The sequence below is a fragment of the Rana temporaria genome, chromosome 2 (genome assembly GCF_905171775.1).
Source record: "Rana temporaria chromosome 2, aRanTem1.1, whole genome shotgun sequence".
Taxonomy (NCBI): domain Eukaryota; kingdom Metazoa; phylum Chordata; class Amphibia; order Anura; family Ranidae; genus Rana; species Rana temporaria.
In genome coordinates, this window is record NC_053490.1 from 14,718,814 (window position 1) to 14,738,804 (window position 19,991).

General features: G+C 50.6%; 1 protein-coding gene across 1 annotated transcript in view; it reads left to right on the top strand.

The window, feature by feature from the left end:
- The first annotated feature begins 8,576 nt into the window (after nt 1-8,576).
- Nucleotides 8,577-19,991, top strand: part of LOC120928837 (tRNA wybutosine-synthesizing protein 4-like) — a 42,843-nt gene continuing 31,428 nt past the window's right edge. The window contains exons 1-3 of the mRNA XM_040339855.1: nt 8,577-8,706; nt 12,226-13,576; nt 16,222-16,346. Of these exons, the coding sequence (XP_040195789.1) occupies nt 13,559-13,576; nt 16,222-16,346 (143 nt within the window). The 5' untranslated portion in view covers nt 8,577-8,706; nt 12,226-13,558. The remainder of the gene's footprint in view (nt 8,707-12,225; nt 13,577-16,221; nt 16,347-19,991) is intronic.

The window sequence follows — 19,991 nt, forward strand, 5'->3', positions numbered from 1 at the left end:
TGTGTTTATTGGATAGGGGGATTATAACTTTATTATTAAGTTAATATGTGCAGTGTATATGAAGTGCTTTGTATTTCACTTAGGGGTTCCGAGACTGAAATCTCCCGAGATATCGCGAGATTAGAGAAACAGAAGCCGTTTGGGATTCTCAAAGCATTTGCAGATCACTTCAATTCACAGTGGGAGAAGTGATCTACACTGTATATTAAACTGCCACAAGGGGGCGAACAGATATCACAGAGAAGAGCCGTGAAGTCAGCAGCAGTGAAATATCACTGAATATTAAACGGACACCTTATTTAGTAATTGTACTGATCTGAGTAGTACAGATTTCACATTAGTGTCATAACTTAGTCCATGTCCATGTCCCCGTCCCACTCCCCACATTCCCCTACCTTAGTCACACAAGTCAAGGCAGCTGGGAAGCAGCATGGCACATCTTCTCCACCCAGTGTGCTTGCCAGAGCCCAGAGCACAGCGTGACATGGCTCCCTGCCTCAGCGCGCTGACTACAGAAGTCAACACGCTGAGGCGGGGAGGCGTGTCACGCTGTGCTCTGGGCTCTGGCAAGCACACTGGGTGGAGCAAGATGGCCGCCGCTCCAGAGCTAGGCCAAAGCCGGGGACTTTCCTAGGCTCCGGAGCGCTCCGCGGATCGATCGCGGGGTCCCCTACAACCGGGACAAGTCCCGGCAGGCTAAATTAGCCGGGACTAGGTCCCAAATAACGGGACTGTCCCCGTTAAAAACGGGACAGTTGGCAAGTATGCCCTCTGTCCAGGTATACCACGTCCACCACCACCCCTCTGTCCAAGTATACCACGTCCACAGCCACCCCTCTGTCCAAGTATACCACGTCCACAGCCACCCCTCTGTCCAAGTATACCATGTCCACAGCCACCCCTCTGTCCAAGTATACCACGTCCACAGCCACCCCTCTGTCCAAGTATACCACGTCCACCGCCACCCCTCTGTCCAAGTATACCATGTCCACCGCCACCCCTCTGTCCAAGTATACCACGTTCACCACCACCCCTCTGTCCAAGTATACCACATCCACAGCCACCCCTCTGTCCAAGTATACCACGTCCACTGCCACCCCTCTGTCCAAGTTTACCACGTCCACCACCACCCCTCTGTCCAAGTATACCACGTCCACCACCCCTCTGTCCAAGTATACCACGTTCACCACCACCCCTCTGTCCAAGTATACCACGTCCACCACTACCCCTCTGTCCAGGTATACCACATCCACAGCCACCCCTCTGTCCAAGTATACCACGTCCACCACTACCCCTCTGTCCAGGTATACCACATCCACAGCCACCCCTCTGTCCAAGTATACCACGTCCACCGCCACCCCTCTGTCCAAGTATACCACGTCCACCGCCACCCCTCTGTCCAAGTATATCACGTCCACCGCCACCCCTCTGTCCAAGTATACCACGTCCACCGCCACCCCTCTGTCCAAGTATACCACGTCCACCGCCACCCCTCTGTCCAAGTATACCACGTCCACAGCCACCCCTCTGTCCAAGTATACCACGTCCACCGCCACCCCTCTGTCCAAGTATATCACGTCCACCGCCACCCTTCTGTCCAAGTATACCACGTCCACCGATACCCCTCTGTCCAAGTATACCACGTCCACCGATACCCCTCTGTCCAAGTATACCATGTCCACCGCCACCCCTCTGTCCAAGTATACCACGTCCACAGCCACCCCTCTGTCCAAGTATACCACGTCCACAGCCACCCCTCTGTCCAAGTATACCATGTCCACCGCCACCCCTCTGTCCAAGTATACCACGTCCACAGCCACCCCTCTGTCCAAGTATACCACGTCCACCGCCACCCCTCTGTCCAAGTATACCACGTCCACCGCCACCCCTCTGTCCAAGTATACCACGTCCACTGCCACCCCTCTGTCCAAGTTTACCACGTCCACCACCACCCCTCTGTCCAAGTATACCACGTCCACCACTCCTCTGTCCAAGTATACCACGTCCACTGCCACCCCTCTGTCCAAGTTTACCATGTCCACCACCACCCCTCTGTCCAAGTATACCACGTCCACCACCCCTCTGTTCAAGTATACCACGTTCACCACCACCCCTCTGTCCAAGTATACCACGTCCACTGCCACCCCTCTGTCCAAGTTTACCACGTCCACCACCACCCTTCTGTCCAAGTATACCATGTCCACCGCCACCCCTCTGTCCAAGTATACCACGTTCACCACCACCCCTCTGTCCAAGTATACCACGTCCACAGCCACCCCTCTGTCCAAGTATACCACGTCCACTGCCACCCCTCTGTCCAAGTTTACCACGTCCACCACCACCCCTCTGTCCAAGTATACCACGTCCACCACCCCTCTGTCCAAGTATACCACGTTCACCACCACCCCTCTGTCCAAGTATACCACGTTCACCACCACCCCTCTGTCCAAGTATACCACGTCCACCACTACCCCTCTGTCCAGGTATACCACATCCACAGCCACCCCTCTGTCCAAGTATACCACGTCCACCGCCACCCCTCTGTCCAAGTATACCACGTCCACCGCCACCCCTCTGTCCAAGTATATCACGTCCACCGCCACCCCTCTGTCCAAGTATACCACGTCCACCGCCACCCCTCTGTCCAAGTATACCACGTCCACCGCCACCCCTCTGTCCAAGTATACCACGTCCACAGCCACCCCTCTGTCCAAGTATACCACGTCCACCGCCACCCCTCTGTCCAAGTATATCACGTCCACCGCCACCCTTCTGTCCAAGTATACCACGTCCACCGATACCCCTCTGTCCAAGTATACCACGTCCACCGATACCCCTCTGTCCAAGTATACCATGTCCACCGCCACCCCTCTGTCCAAGTATACCACGTCCACAGCCACCCCTCTGTCCAAGTATACCACGTCCACAGCCACCCCTCTGTCCAAGTATACCACGTCCACCACTACCCCTCTGTCCAGGTATACCACATCCACAGCCACCCCTCTGTCCAAGTATACCACGTCCACCACTACCCCTCTGTCCAGGTATACCACATCCACAGCCACCCCTCTGTCCAAGTATACCACGTCCACCGCCACCCCTCTGTCCAAGTATACCACGTCCACCGCCACCCCTCTGTCCAAGTATATCACGTCCACCGCCACCCCTCTGTCCAAGTATACCACGTCCACCGCCACCCCTCTGTCCAAGTATACCACGTCCACCGCCACCCCTCTGTCCAAGTATACCACGTCCACAGCCACCCCTCTGTCCAAGTATACCACGTCCACCGCCACCCCTCTGTCCAAGTATATCACGTCCACCGCCACCCTTCTGTCCAAGTATACCACGTCCACCGATACCCCTCTGTCCAATTATACCACGTCCACCGATACCCCTCTGTCCAAGTATACCATGTCCACCGCCACCCCTCTGTCCAAGTATACCACGTCCACAGCCACCCCTCTGTCCAAGTATACCACGTCCACAGCCACCCCTCTGTCCAAGTATACCATGTCCACCGCCACCCCTCTGTCCAAGTATACCACGTCCACAGCCACCCCTCTGTCCAAGTATACCACGTCCACCGCCACCCCTCTGTCCAAGTATACCACGTCCACCGCCACCCCTCTGTCCAAGTATACCACGTCCACTGCCACCCCTCTGTCCAAGTTTACCACGTCCACCACCACCCCTCTGTCCAAGTATACCACGTCCACCACCCCTCTGTCCAAGTATACCACGTCCACTGCCACCCCTCTGTCCAAGTTTACCATGTCCACCACCACCCCTCTGTCCAAGTATACCACGTCCACCACCCCTCTGTTCAAGTATACCACGTTCACCACCACCCCTCTGTCCAAGTATACCACGTCCACTGCCACCCCTCTGTCCAAGTTTACCACGTCCACCACCACCCTTCTGTCCAAGTATACCATGTCCACCGCCACCCCTCTGTCCAAGTATACCACGTTCACCACCACCCCTCTGTCCAAGTATACCACGTCCACAGCCACCCCTCTGTCCAAGTATACCACGTCCACTGCCACCCCTCTGTCCAAGTTTACCACGTCCACCACCACCCCTCTGTCCAAGTATACCACGTCCACCACCCCTCTGTCCAAGTATACCACGTTCACCACCACCCCTCTGTCCAAGTATACCACGTTCACCACCACCCCTCTGTCCAAGTATACCACGTCCACCACTACCCCTCTGTCCAGGTATACCACATCCACAGCCACCCCTCTGTCCAAGTATACCACGTCCACCGCCACCCCTCTGTCCAAGTATACCACGTCCACCGCCACCCCTCTGTCCAAGTATATCACGTCCACCGCCACCCCTCTGTCCAAGTATACCACGTCCACCGCCACCCCTCTGTCCAAGTATACCACGTCCACCGCCACCCCTCTGTCCAAGTATACCACGTCCACAGCCACCCCTCTGTCCAAGTATACCACGTCCACCGCCACCCCTCTGTCCAAGTATATCACGTCCACCGCCACCCTTCTGTCCAAGTATACCACGTCCACCGATACCCCTCTGTCCAAGTATACCACGTCCACCGATACCCCTCTGTCCAAGTATACCATGTCCACCGCCACCCCTCTGTCCAAGTATACCACGTCCACAGCCACCCCTCTGTCCAAGTATACCACGTCCACAGCCACCCCTCTGTCCAAGTATACCACGTCCACCGCCACCCCTCTGTCCAAGTATACCATGTCCACCGCCACCCCTCTGTCCAAGTATATCACGTCCACTGCCACCCCTCTGTCCAAGTTTACCACGTCCACCGCCTCCCCTCTATCCAAGTATACCACGTCCACCGCCACCCCTCTGTCCAAGTATACAACGTTCACCACCACCCCTCTGTCCAAGTATACCACGTCCACCACTACCCCTCTGTCCAGGTATACCACGTCCACCGCCACCCCTCTGTCCAAGTATATCACGTCCACCGCCACCCCTCTGTCCAAGTATACCACGTCCACCGCCACCCCTCTGTCCAAGTATACCACGTCCACCGCCACCCCTCTGTCCAAGTTTACCATGTCCACCACCACCCTCTGTCCAAGTATACCACGTCCACCGCCACCCCTCTGTCCAAGTATACCACGTCCACCGCCACCCTTCTGTCCAAGTATACCACGTCCACAGCCACCCCTCTGTCCAAGTATACCACGTCCACCCCCACCCCTCTGTCCAAGTATATCATGTCCACCGCCACCCTTCTGTCCAAGTATACCACGTCCACCGACACCCCTCTGTCCAAGGTTTTACTTCCCTCTTCATAAAAAGAAATCAGGTTTGTCTGACAACTTCTGTCTTTTATGAATCCAAGTATTTTTTTCCAGCAAGAACTCATCCATGTGGTCTTTTATTAATCTCTCCAGTATCTTCCCAACTATAGAAGTTAGACTAACAGGTCTATAGTTACTTGGTAAAGACTGTGTTCCCTTTTTAAATATGGGCACCACATTGGCCCTGCGCCAATCCAAGGGTACTATTCCTGTCATTAATGAGTCCCTAAATATTAGATACAGTGGCTTTGAAATTACAGAGCTCAATTAATTTAGGATCCGTGGATGGATGCCATCAGGTCCAGGTGCTTTATCCACCTTTATTCTGTCTAAATATTTCTGGACCATATCACTTTTGAGCCATTGTGGATCATTTGGGACTTTGTCACTACCACCCCCATTTTGGACATGCGCCCCCCCCCCATGCTCCTTTGTATACACAGAGCTGAATAAAGTATTTAATACATTAGCCTTCTCTTTGTCCCCAGTCACCCACTCTAGATTATTTTGTAAAGGGCCTACATGCTCGGACTTCACCTTTTTACTATTAATATATTTGAAGAATTTCTTGGGATTTGTCCTACTATCTTTTGCAATCTGTCGTTCGTTTTGAATTTTTGCATCCTTGATTTCCTTTTTACATATTCTGTTATATTCTTTGTAACATTTAAATTACACTAGTGTTCCTTAATTTTTATATTTTTTAAAAGCTCTTTGCTTATAGCCTTTTTAACTTTTGGCGTGAGCCACAAAGGTTTTGTTTTTAGCCTTTTAAACTTTTTGCCCATGGTAATATAATTTGCAGTGAGTTTACAAACAGTCTTTTTGAAGAATTCCCATTTCTGCCAATATTCCCTCCCAATCTAAGTCCTGGAGAGCAGCCCTCATCCTTGGAAAATTTGCTCTCTTGAAGTTAAGTGTTTTTATCTTACCGGTATGTGATTTTTGCTTACAGCTAACATCAAATGAAATCATGTTATGATCACTGCTACCCAGGTGTTCCTTTATCTGAACATTAGTAATACGCTCTGCATGGTTTGAGATTACCAGGTCCAACAGAGCATCATTCCTAGTTGGGGCCTCAATAAACTGGACCATAAAACTGTCCTGTTAGGCCTCTTGCACACGACCGAACATGTCCGCTGAAACTGGTCCGGCGGACCAGTTTCCGCGGACATGTTCGGTCGTGTGTAGGGCCGACCGGACAATTTTCCGGCGGATCGGACAGGTTTCCAGCGGACAAATGTTTCTTAGCATGCTAAGAAACATGTCCGCTGGAAGCCTGTCCGTCGGACATGTTCGGTCGTCTGTACGACTCACCGGACATGTCCGCTCGGCCGAAAGCCCTCCCATGCGTCGAAGTGATTCGACGCATGCGTGGAAGCATTTACCTTCCAGGGTCGCGCACGTCGCCGCGTCATCATCGCGGCGACAGCGTGACCACATCACCGCGCATCCTGTCCGCGCGGATTTCTGTTTGATGGTGTGTACAACCATCAGACAGAAATCTCCGAGCGGACATGTCCGATGAAAACGGTCCGTGGACCATTTTCATCAGACATGTCCCCTCGTGTGTACGAGGCCTAATAGGTTTAGAAATTGTTGCCCTTTAACTGTCCCAGCAGTGCCAATACTCCAGTCAATTTCTGGCTAGTTAAAATTCCCCATTATTATCAACGTCCCAGCCCTTGCAGCCCTTTCCATCTGTGCAAGGAGCTGAGTCTCCACCTCCTCATTAACATTGGGTGGTCTATAACAAACTCCAATGATTAACCAATTGAACTACGCACATCTGTATGCAGTTCCACCCATAAGGTGGGCTTTAGGCTCATCACACTCTCCATCCACCAGGTCCTCTTTCACGCTTGCTTTGAGATAACTTCTTACATAGAGACAGACCTGTCCACCTTTCCTTTTTACTAGGGATGAGACGAACAATCCCCCACCCCCCCATGTTCGGTTCTCGCAAGAACCTGCGAACAGACCAAAAGATCGTGTGAACTTTAGAACCCTGTTAAAGTCTATGGGACTCAAAGTTTGAAATCTAAAGTGCTAATTTTAAAGGCTAATATGCAAGTTATTGTCCTAAAAAGTGTTTGGGGACCCGGGTCCTGCCCCAGAGTTTTAAAAACTGATGTTTTTTCGGGAGCAGTGATTTTAATAATGCTTAAAGTGAAACAATAAAAGTGAAATATTCCTTTAAATTTCGTACCTAGGGGGGGGGGTGTATAGTATGCCTGTGAAGTAGCGCTTGTTTCCCGTTCTTAAAACTGTCTCTGCACAAAATGTATTTTCTGAAGGAAAAAAAGGCATTTAAAATCACTTGTGACTATAATGAATTGTCGGCTCCTGGCAATACAGAGAAAAGTCATTCATAAAAAATAAAAATGTGTGGGGGTCCCCCAAATTCAATTACCAGGCCCTTCAGGTCTGGTATAAATATTAAGGGGAACCCCGCATCAAATTTAAAAAAAATTACGTGGGGTTCCCCCCAAATATCCACTCCAGACCCTTCAGGTCTGGTATGGATTTTAAGAGGAACTCAGCCCCAATTTAAAAAAAACTGGCGTGGAGTTCCCCCCAAAAATCCACACCAGTCCCTATATCCGCGCACGCAACCTGGCAGGCCGCAGGAAAAGAGGGGGGGACGAGAGAGCGCCCCTCCTCCTGAACTGTACCAGGCCACATGCCCTCAACATTGGGAGGATGCTTTGGGGGTCTGTGACCCCTCAAAGCACCATGTCCCCATTGAATTTTACAACGGTGTCTGTGTTTTTTTTTAACGGCGCATGTGCCGTTCATGAAAACATCCCAGTGCGCATGCTCGAAAATCCGCCGCAAAACGTCATTGCTTTCGTCCAGATGTATTCGCGAACGACTTACGCAAACGACGTAAAAATTTCAAAACTCGGCGCGGGAACGACGGCCATACTTAACATAGGATACGCCGCACATACCCCTCATATAGCAGGGGTAGCTTTACCGGAAAAAGCCGAACGCAAACGACGTAAAAAAAAGCGCCGGGCAGTTGTTCGTTTCTGAATCGACGTAAATAGTCATTTGCATATTCCTCGCGTAAACAAACAGAAGCGCCACCGGCCTGAAAATGCAGCCTAAGATACGACAGGGTAAGACACTTACACCTGTCGGATCTTAGGGATATCTATGTGTAACCTGATTCTCTGAATCGACCCTGCGCACTCAGAGATACGCCGTCGTATATCTTTCTGAATCTGGCCCCTTGTATCTTCCCAAGAACAATCACAATAAAGACAAACTGTCATATAAAATCTGCCCGCTAGATGTCGCCATTTCCTGTGTCTTGCTGTAGGAACGTTTCTTCCCCAGGAACCACATATGTCAGCAGAGTTCCCGGGAGGACGGAGATTGGGGGTGAACGGTAAGTTGCACCATGTGCACTGCCTGATATGATTATTATTATTATAATACAGGATTTATATAACTCCAACAACTTTACAATATAGATGGAAATAGTGTGTTTACTATACAATTCTTTATAAGAGGGTTTGGAGGGCACTGGTCATAAGAGCTGACAATCTAATGGGGGAGGGGGGTGTAATACAGAAAGTAAGAATAGCAGGGAAGGTAGATTAAGAGACTCATTGCTGTGATATTAGAGTGAGGAGGTGCATGGAGTGTGTCTGGAAGGTGAAGGGTTACACCTCCATGTGGCTCCTGCTGTCTTCTCCCTGACATGAAGCTCTATGGGGGGGGGGGACTACAAGTCTCAGCATGCACCAGCTGTGAAGGGGGGGGAGGTTGCTGGAATCTGGAGAGTCACGTGTTGAAGGAAGGACGCTTTTATGGGACTACAACCCCCAGCATGTCCTCTCGGGCTCTGACATGCATACAGGATGCAACTGGCAGGGAGCTGTAGTTCCTCGGTGGTGGTACAAGAGTGACAACTAGTGTTCTATCAGAAACACGCTACCCATCAGAAGATGCAACCCTGTGACGTTCTGACACGGCCATCTTGGTACACCCCGCACCCGTCAGCAGTAAGCCAAGGCGCCAAGCGGACATCTTGTTACACCCATCGGAGTCTCGCATTTCCCACGTATTTTTTACCAGTAAACTCGGCTTATATAGGGAAATTCAGGATTTAGAAGTCTGTAACGCTGTTTTGATGTTGAATTGTAAAAGCAGCGATGTTCTGTCAGATTAACAAACCCGTGAGGTCAGCAGGCTCGCCGCTGCTTTTAAAATTCAACATCTAAACAAGTCAGACGGATTTCAAAATCCTGCATTTCCCTATATAAGCTCCGTTTACTGGTAATAATAATACGTGCGGGGTGCAAAACTCCCGGAGGGTGTACCAAGATGGCCGCTTGGCAGCTTTTGACTGCAGGCTTACTGCGGACGAGTTCAGGGTGTACAAAGATGGCCGCACAGGGAACGTCACTTCCGTTATATATTCTGATGGATAGCGTCTTTCTGACCGGACATCGGCGCTTCTGATTGCTGCTCCCACCAGAATATTATTATTCTATTCTATGTAGTAGTAGTTTTATTATGATGATGATGATTATTACTACTATGATTAATAATAATAATCCTCCTGCATTGGATTGGATTGTAACTGTATGGTCTCCTTTTATTTTGAGCAAATTGTTGGTCCCGTATACATCCCGTACTATAATAATATTCATAATAATAATAATCAACATCATCATAATATTGTTATTGTCATTACTATGATGATTATTATTTTATTTTTTATTACTATGATTATTATTGTTGCTATGACTGTGATTATTATTACTAATTCTATGATGATGATTTTGTTTTCTCAAAATGAAGGGAGACCGTACAGTTACAATCCAATACAGGAGGGTTAGAGGATTATTATTAGGATTATTTCTATTACTACTACCATGAATATTATTATAGTACGGGATGTATACGGCACCAACAATTTCTCAAAATAAAGGGAGACCATACAGTTACAATACAATTCAGTACAGGATGGGAAGAAGGATCCTCGTGCCTGTGGCCTTACAATTTAAAAGGAATCAACACAACAGCTAGCAGCCCCCCCCCCTGCGTCTCTGGCTGGCAGCCCCCCAACTGCGTCTCTGGCTGGCAGCCCCCCCTCCCCTGCGTCTCTGGCTGGCAGCCCCCTCCCCTGCCTCTCTGGCTGGCAGCCCCCTCCCCTGCCTCTCTGGCTGGCAGCCCCCTCCCCTGCCTCTCTGGCTGGCAGCCCCCTCCCCTGCGTCTCTGGCTGGCAGCCCCCTCCCCTGCGTCTCTGGCTGGCAGCCCCCTCCCCTGCGTCTCTGGCTGGCAGCCCCCTCCCCTGCGTCTCTGGCTGGCAGCCCCCTCCCCTGCGTCTCTGGCTGGCAGCCCCCTCCCCTGCGTCTCTGGCTGGCAGCCCCCCCCCGCGTCTCTGGCTGGCAGCTCCCCCTCCGTCTCTGGCTGGCAGCTCCCCCCCCCGCGTCTCTGGCTGGCAGCCCCGCCCCCCCTAGCGTCTCTGGCTGGCCGCTCCCCCCCCCCTAGCGTCTCTGGCTGGCCGCTCCCCCCTAGCGTCTCTGGCTGACCGCTCCCCCCCCCTAGAGCTCCCCCCCCCAGCGTCTCTGGCTGGCAGCTCCCCCCCCCAGCGTCTCTGGCTGGCAGCTCCCCCCCCCCCCCCAGCGTCTCTGGCTGGCAGCTCCCCCCCCCCCCCCAGCGTCTCTGGCTGGCAGCTCCCCCCCCCCCCCCAGCGTCTCTGGCTGGCAGGTCTCCCCCTCCAGCGTCTCTGGCTGGAAGCTCTCTTTTCCCCCGCGTCTCTGGCTGGCAGCTCCCCCCCCCCCTAGAGCTCCCCCCCCAGCGTCTCTGGCTGGCAGCTCCCCCCCCCCCCAGCGTCTCTGGCTGGCAGCTCCCCCCCCCCCCCAGCGTCTCTGGCTGGCAGCTCCCCCCCCCCCCAGCGTCTCTGGCTGGCAGCTCCCCCCCCCCCCCAGCGTCTCTGGCTGGCAGCTCCCCCCCCCAGCGTCTCTGGCTGGCAGCTCCCCCCCCCCAGCGTCTCTGGCTGGCAGGTCTCTCCCTCCAGCGTCTCTGGCTGGCTGCTCCCCCCCCCCCCCCCCCCAGCGTCTCTGGCTGGCAGCTCTCCCCCTCCAGCGTCTCTGGCTGGCAGCTACCCCCCCCCCAGCGTCTCTGGCTGGCAGCTCCCCCCCCCCCCCCCCCAGCGTCTCTGGCTGGCAGCTCTCCCCCTCCAGCGTCTCTGGCTGGCAGCTCCCCCCCCCCCCCCCCCCCCAGCGTCTCTGGCTGGCAGCTCCCCCCCCAGCGTCTCTGGCTGGCAGCTCCCCCCCCCCCCCCAGCGTCTCTGGCTGGCAGGTCTCCCCCTCCAGCGTCTCTGGCTGGAAGCTCTCTTTTCCCCCGCGTCTCTGGCCTGGCAGCTCTCCACCCCCCCACCCCCTCTCCAGCGTCTCTGGCTGGAAGCTCTCCACCCCCCCCCCCTCTCCAGCGTCTCTGGCCGGTAGCTCTCCACCCCCTCCGCTCTCCAGCGTCTCTGGCTGGGGGGGGGGGGGTGTCTACTCAATATTAAGTGACTGGTCATAATGTTATGACTGATTGGGTTATTTGCAGAAAATAGTGGGAAATGTTTCCTAGGAGAAGAACAATTTATTATTAATTTAAATTATTCGTAAAGGCTGATACCCGGGCTGCTGATATGTTGGTGGCACAAACAAGAGCAGGCTTGTTAGAAAAGGAGCCGGTTCCAGGGTTCTCATGCTTTGTCCTGGCATCATCACTCACTGATCTGCTGACCTGGAACAATCATGTAGAAAGTGAAGTCTGAAAAACAGGAACTTTTTTGTCAGGATCAGATTGTCACTGGGTGGTAAAGCCAGCATTATGATCTGGGTGTTTGTCTGACCCGATGGTGGGTGTGTCTTCACTCTTCTGTCTTGTCTTCTCTCTCCAGGGATTGGCCACACAGACATTATACTCAGTTGGCGCAGTCATCCTATCTCTAGGAATTGGGCACACTGGCATTATATCCAGAGAGGAAACAGTGATACTACCTACAGGGACTGGGCACATTGGCTACCTACAGGGACTGGGCACATTGGCATTATACCCAGGGATTGGTGTGCAGCAGGCACAGTGATACTACCTTCAAGGACCGGGTTAACTGGCATTTTCCGCTGGGATTTGAGTGCAGTGAGGACAGTGATACTACCTCCAGGAACCAGACACACTACCATATTTACCAAGGAATCAAAGTTCAGTGGGCACACTTTTTTTTTTTTTTACCTCCAGGAATCTGAGTACAGTGATACCTCCAGGTTCTAGGCACACTGCCAGTACCCCAGGAATCGGAGTACAGCGGGCACAGTGATACCTCAATGAATTGTAGTACAGCGGGCACAGTGATACCTCCAGGAATCGGAGTACAGCGGGCACAGTGATACCTCCAGGAATCGGAGTACAGCGGGCACAGTGATACCTCCAGGAATCGGAGTACAGCAGGCACAGTGATACCTCCAGGAATCGGAGTACAGCGGGCACAGTGATACCTCAATGAATTGTAGTACAGCGGGCACAGTGATACCTCCAGGAATCGGAGTACAGCGGGCACAGTGATACCTCCAGGAATCGGAGTACAGCAGGCACAGTGATACCTCCAGGAATCGGAGTACAGCGGGCACAGTGATACCTCCAGGAATCGGAGTACAGCGGGCACAGTGATACCTCCAGGAATCGGAGTACAGCAGGCACAGTGATACCTCCAGGAATCGGAGTACAGCGGGTACAGTGATACCTCCAGGAATCGGAGTACAGCGGGCACAGTGATACCTCCAGGAATCGGAGTACAGCGGGCACAGTTAAACTTTCAGGAATCGGAGTACAGCGAGCACAGTTAAACTTTCAGGAATCGGAGTACAGCGGGCACAGTGATACCTCCAGGAATCGGAGTACAGCAAGCACAGTGATACCTCCAGGAATCGGAGTACAGCGGGCACAGTGATACCTCCAGGAATCGGAGTACATCGGGCACAGTGATACCTCCAGGAATCGGAGTACAGCGGGCACAGTGATACCTCCAGGAATCGGAGTACAGCGGGCACAGTGATAACTCCAGGGGCTGGGAACACTGCCAGTACCCCAGGAATCGGGGCACAGCGATACCTCCAGGGGCTGGGCACACTGCCAGCACCCCAGGAATCGAAGTACAGTGGGCACAGTGATACCACCAGGGACTGGGCACACTGCCAGTACCCCAGGAATCGGAGTGTAATAGGCACACTACCAGGATGAAGAGTGATGTGTGTGTACGTTGCCCCTTTTTTCATATCAGAGATTGGGTGATTCGAGGTGGGCGGGGGGTGGGGGGGTGGGTGATGTTGGGAATGAAATATGACGCGATCATGTATTGCTAAAATTGGTCATACATGAGCCATGTTGGAATACTTTGTGATAACCCCCATCGGTATTATTGGGTCTTGTTCACACAGGCTTCAGTTGGCACAATGTCAGTGTGTACAGCAAGCTTTGGTAAAGCTCTCAGCAGATGTAGCCACCCTGCCCACCTCCTAATCCTCTATACTGACCACAATGCTTATACTTCTCTAGCTACCAACCCCCTACAGGTCTATGGGGCCGAACTGCTCACACCCGGACACCAGGTGAAGAAGTTGGCGGAGGATTGTGATGCCGGGGTCTTGGTGGCAAGGTCTGGATAAGTATAAAGATTTGGAGGGTGAGGAGGCTACATCTCTCTATGGCATGGGTGCTCAACCTGTGGCCCTACAGCTGTTGCGAAACTACAAGTCCCATGATGCATTGCAAGCTGCTGACAGGTACAAGCTTGATTCTCAAAGTCAGAGGCATGATGGGAGTTGTGGTTCCATAACAGCTGGAGGGCCACAGGTTGAGCATCCATGCTCTATGGGATAAGGAAACAATGTTTATCCACCTCCAGTCCGGACATTTCCTGGCACTTTTTCTTCACAACAATTGTAACAATCTGTATTTTTTTTTTTTTTTGCAAGAAAATTACTTGGAACCCCCAAACATTTATATATATATATATATATATAATATTTTGAAAGCAGAGGCCCTAGAAAATAACTTGGGTGTTGCAATTTTCGGTCAATTTGTACAGCTGTTTTTTTTCCGAACACATAACCAAATTATTTTGTAAAATATAAAAGCCGTTATGCCGAGTAAATAGATACCAAACATTCACGCTTTAAAACTGCGCACGCCCGTGCAAATTACGTAAAATTTGCCATCCACAGTCAGCGTTTTAACCACTTAAGACCCGGACCTTTAGACAGGTAAAGGACCCGTCCAGGTTTTGCGATTCGGCACTGCATCGCTTTAACTGACAATTGCGCGGGGGTGCGACGTGGCTCCCAAACAAAATTGGCGTTCCTTTTTTTTTCCCCACAAATAGAGCTTTTTCTTCAAATGTTTTTTTTATTGTATTTTTCAAAGATGCACAAATAAGAGTCATAACAATACAACAGTTTCTTAGTCATAAGAAGTCACAAATAGAGCTTTCTTTTGGTGGTGTTTCATCATCTCTGCGTTTTTTTTTTTTGCGCTATAAACAAAAAAAGAGCGACAATTTTGAAAAAAATGCTATATTTTTTACTCTTTGCTTTAACCACTTAAGCCCCAGACCAATATGCTGCCTAAAGACCCAAGGGGTTTTTAGTTCGGGACTGTGTCGCTTTAACAGGCAATTGCGCGGTCGTGCGACGTGGCACCCAAACAAAATTGGCGTCCTTTTTTTCCCACAAATAGAGCTTTCTTTTGGTGGTATTTGATCACCTCTGCGCTTTTTTATTTTTTGCGCTATAAACAAAAATGGAGCGACAATTTTGAAAAAAATGCAATATTTTATACTTTTTGCTATAATAAATATCCCCCAAAAAAATATAAAAAAATATTTTTTTCCTCAGTTTAGGCCGATACGTATTCTTCTACATATTTTTGGTAAAAAAAAATCTCAATAAGCGTTTATCGATTGGTTTGCGCGAAATTTATAGCGTTTACAAAATAGGGGATAGTTTTATTGCATGTTTATTATTATTTATTTATTTTACTACTAATGGCGGCGATCAGCAATTTTTTTTTGTGACTGCGACATTATGGCGGACACTTCGGACAATTTTGACACATTTTTGGGACCATTGTCATTTTCACAGCAAAAAATGCATTAAAAATGCACTGATTACTGTGAAAATGACAATTGCAGTTTGGGAGTTAACCACAAGGGGGCGCTGAAGGGGTTAAGTGTGACCTCATCTGTGTTTCTAACTGTAAGGGGGCGGGGCTGGACATGTGACGTCAGTGATCGTCTTTCCCTATATCAGGGAACACATGATCAATGACACTGCCACAACGAAGAACAGGGAAGGTTTGTTTTACACACACCTCTCTCCGTTCTTCAGCTCCGGTGACCGATCGCGGGACACTGGCGGCGATCGGGTCCGCGGTCACGGAGCTTCGGACCAGGTCGCGAGCGTGCCGACGGCGGCACGCTCGCGACCCCACGGCTGGGCTTAAAGAATGGCGACCCTTGGCCCCCCAGATGTTTTGGAACTACATTTCCCATGATGCTCAAGCAGGCTGCAGCGTGCATGAGCATCATGGGAAACGTAGTTCCAAAACATCTGGAGGGCCAAGGGTCGCCATCACCAGCCCAGGCACATTCACCAGACAAATGGAAGATATTTTTTTTTTCTGGGCAATATTTAGGCACAATTCCTAAATGTTCCTTAGAACTTCACTTTTTGGGTTCAGGCCCACAAACGCTTTGTAAAAGCTTGCTGTACCCACCGATCGAGCTGAAGTCCGTGTGATCAAGGCCCTTAGACACAGACTGGGGCAGAAGTCACGTGACCTCCTGTGTTTGGGGGTGACTCGGGTATTCGGAAAGGTTTGACGACATTTTATTCTTCGGCAGGTCCAGAACACCAATGATTTCAGCACCGTCAGCAAAGTGTCGGCGGCAGCAATGGGCTACTTCACCGACGAGTTCCAGAAATATTTTGTAAGTCGGACGAGCAGAAGATCCCCGCTCATCCACAGGTGAGGCACCCACACCCTCCCGCAACCTGTGATTGCGGACAAGAAATCTGTTTTGTAACCTGGTGCCTTGTATTGATTGGATAAAATACAGTGGCCCAGATTCAGGTAGAATTGCGCGATATTTGCGGGGGGAGCAGGGCAACGATTTTGCCCTGCGCCCCCGCAAATATTTTGCGCTGCCCTTGATTCACGGAGCAGTAGCTCCGTGAACTGCGAGGGCGCGCCGGCAAATTTGCCCGGCGTAAGCGCGCGCAAGTTAAATGATCCCGCCGGGGGCGGGAATCATTTAAATTAGGCGCGCTCCCGCGCCGAGCGTACAGCGCATGCTCCGTCGGGAAACTTTCCCGACGTGCATTGCGGCAAATGACGTCGCAGGGACGTCATTTGCTTCAAAGTGAACGTGAATGGCGTCCAGCGCCATTCACGAAGCACTTACGCAAACGACGTGAAATTCAAATTTCACGTCGCGGGAGCGGCGGCTATACTTTAGCATTGGCTGCCCCTACTATTAGAAGGGGCAGCCTTGCGCTAAAGTTGCCGTACGTAAACTCCATACCTGGCTTGCGCGGGGCCCGCGCAAGTTTGTGAATCAGTTGGTAGTATGCAATTTGCATACTACACGCTGATCACAATGGGAGCGCCCCCTAGCGGCCCACGCAAGAATGCAGCCTAAAATCTGCAAGGCATAAGTGCCTTATGCCGCGCAGATTTTAGGCTGCAGTCGGTGTAACGAGGTTCCTGAATCAGGAGCACTCGTTACACCAGAGCAAGTAAGCAATTGCGCCGTGTAACTTATGGTTACACGGGCGCAATTGCTTCTTGAATCTGGGCCAATATGTTCTGACCACAAGGAACCCTCGAGGATCAGATATGCGTACTTCTATTGTGCCAAGACAATTGCGCGGTCGTGCGACGTGGCTCCCAAACAAAATTGGCGTCCTTTTTTTTCCCACAAATAGAGATTTCTCTTGGTGGTATTTGATCACCTCTGCGGTTTTTAGATTTTGCGCTATAAACAAAAAAAGCGTAATTTTTGAAAAAAAACACGATATTTTTTACTTTTTACTATAATAAATATCCCATTTTTTAAAAAAATATATATATTTTTTTTCTCTGTTTAGGCCGATACGTATTCTTCTACATATTTTTGGTAAAAAAAAAAAAAAATCCCAATAAGCGACTGGTTTGCGCAAAAGTTATAGCGCCTACAAAATAGGGGACATAATTATTATTATTTTTTTTTACTAGTAATGGCGGCGAGCTGTGATTTTTTTTTTTTTTTTTTTTTTATTGGGACTGCGACATTATGGCGGACACTTTTTACAGATTTTTGGGACCATTCACATTTATACTGCGATCAGTGCGATAAATATGCACTAATTACTGTATAAATGTGACTGGCATTGACGGGGTTAACACTAGGGGGTGAGGAAGGGGTTAAATGTGTACCCTGCATGGTGTTTCTGACTGGGGGAGGTGACCGATCTGTGTCCCTATGTACAAAGGATCAGTCTCCTCTCTCCCTAACAGGATGTGGATCTGTGTGTTTACACACACAGATCCACGTATTTGTCTCTGTAACCGCCGATCGCGGGTGCCTGGAGGACATCGTGGCCGCCAGGCACGCGCATCGGCATCTCAGTGATGCCGCGGGAGCGTGCGCGCGGCGGCGGCGGGAGCGCGCCCCCTAGTGGCCGGAGGAGCTGAGGACGTCCCGGCAATTGAGAGCCACCTTGTGACCGTCTTTTGTTAATAGGCAGGATGCCTTGTGGTTAAAGGGGTTGTAAAGGTAATTTATTTTTTTTCCTAAATAGCTTCCTTTCACTTCATCCTTCCATTTTGCTTTTAAATGTCCTTATTTCTTCTGAGAAATCCTCACTTCCTGTTCTTCTGTCTGTAACTCCACACAGTAATGCGAGGCTTTCTCCCTGGTGTGGAGTGTCGTGCTCGCCCCCTCCCTTGGACTACAGGAGAGTCAGGACGCCCACTAACACACGGCTCCTTTCTCTATCTGCAATGTAGAGAGCGTCCTGACTCTCCTGTAGTCCAAGGCAGGGGGGCGAGCACACCAGGGAGAAAGCCTTGCATTACTGTGTGGAGTTACAGACAGAAGAACAGGAAGTGAGGATTTCTCAGAAGAAATAAGGACATTTAAAAGCAAAATGGAAGGATGAGGTAAGTGAAGGAGGACGGCACTAAGGTAAAGGAAGCTATTTAGGGAAAAAAATTACCTTTACAACCCATTTAAATGCTTTCAGGATTCCATAGGAACATTCTGGGAGGAACTACTTTCTAAGTACCAAGCACTCTCAGGGAAACTTTTAGATACATTACAGTAAGGGGGAATAAGTATTTGATCCCCTGCTGATTTTGTAGGTTTGCCCACTGACAAAGAAATGATCAGTCTATAATTTTAATGGTCGGTTTATTTTATCAGTGAGAGACAGAAGAACAACAAAAATATCCAGAAAAACACATTTCAAAAAGTTGTAAATTGATTTTCATTTTAATGTGTGAAATAAGTACTTACCGTATTTATCGGCGTATAACGCGCACCGTAATTTTAGGAGGGAAGTTTTAGGAAAAAAACTTTCAACAGCCCCTTTTATATTCCAAAGCCCCCCCTGCACATTACACACAGATCCCAGCACATTACACACAGATCCCAGCACATTACTCACAGATCCCAGCACATTACACACAGATCCCAGCACATTACACGCAGATCCCAGCACATTACACACAGATCCCAGCACATTACACACAGATCCCAGCACATTACACACAGATCCCAGCACATTACACACAGATCCCAGCACATTACACGCAGATCCCAGCACATTACACGCAGATCCCAGCACATTACACACAGATCCCAGCACATTACACACAGATCCCAGCACATTACACACAGATCCCAGCACATTACTCACAGATCCCAGCACATTACACACAGATCCCAGCACATTACACACAGATCCCAGCACATTACACACAGATCCCAGCACATTACACACAGATCCCAGCACATTACACACAGATCCCAGCACATTACACACAGATCCCAGCACATTACACGCAGATCCCAGCACATTACACGCAGATCCCAGCACATTACACGCAGATCCCAGCACATTACACACAGATCCCAGCACATTACACACAGATCCCAGCACATTACACGCAGATCCCAGCACATTACACGCAGATCCCAGCACATTACACGCAGATCCCAGCACATTACACGCAGATCCCAGCACATTACACGCAGATCCCAGCACATTACACGCAGATCACACAGGTCCCAGCACATTACACACAGGTCCCAGCACATTACACACAGATCCCAGCACATTACACGCAGATCCCAGCACATTACACGCAGATCCCAGCACATTACACGCAGATCCCAGCACATTACACGCAGATCCCAGTAACTATGCAGGGAGCATCTATTTTTTAGGTTAGCCTGAGCCGCTCCACTCACTCAGCTTCGGCGTCAGCCGATACCCGCTTTCCCACGCCGAGTTTGAATACTGCGCCGGCATATACTGAGCGCAGTACACTCGCGTATAGTCAGCAATGCTCGGCTACTCTTGCGCTCACGTCCTGTACGTCCAGGAGCCGAGCCTGCCCGACTATACA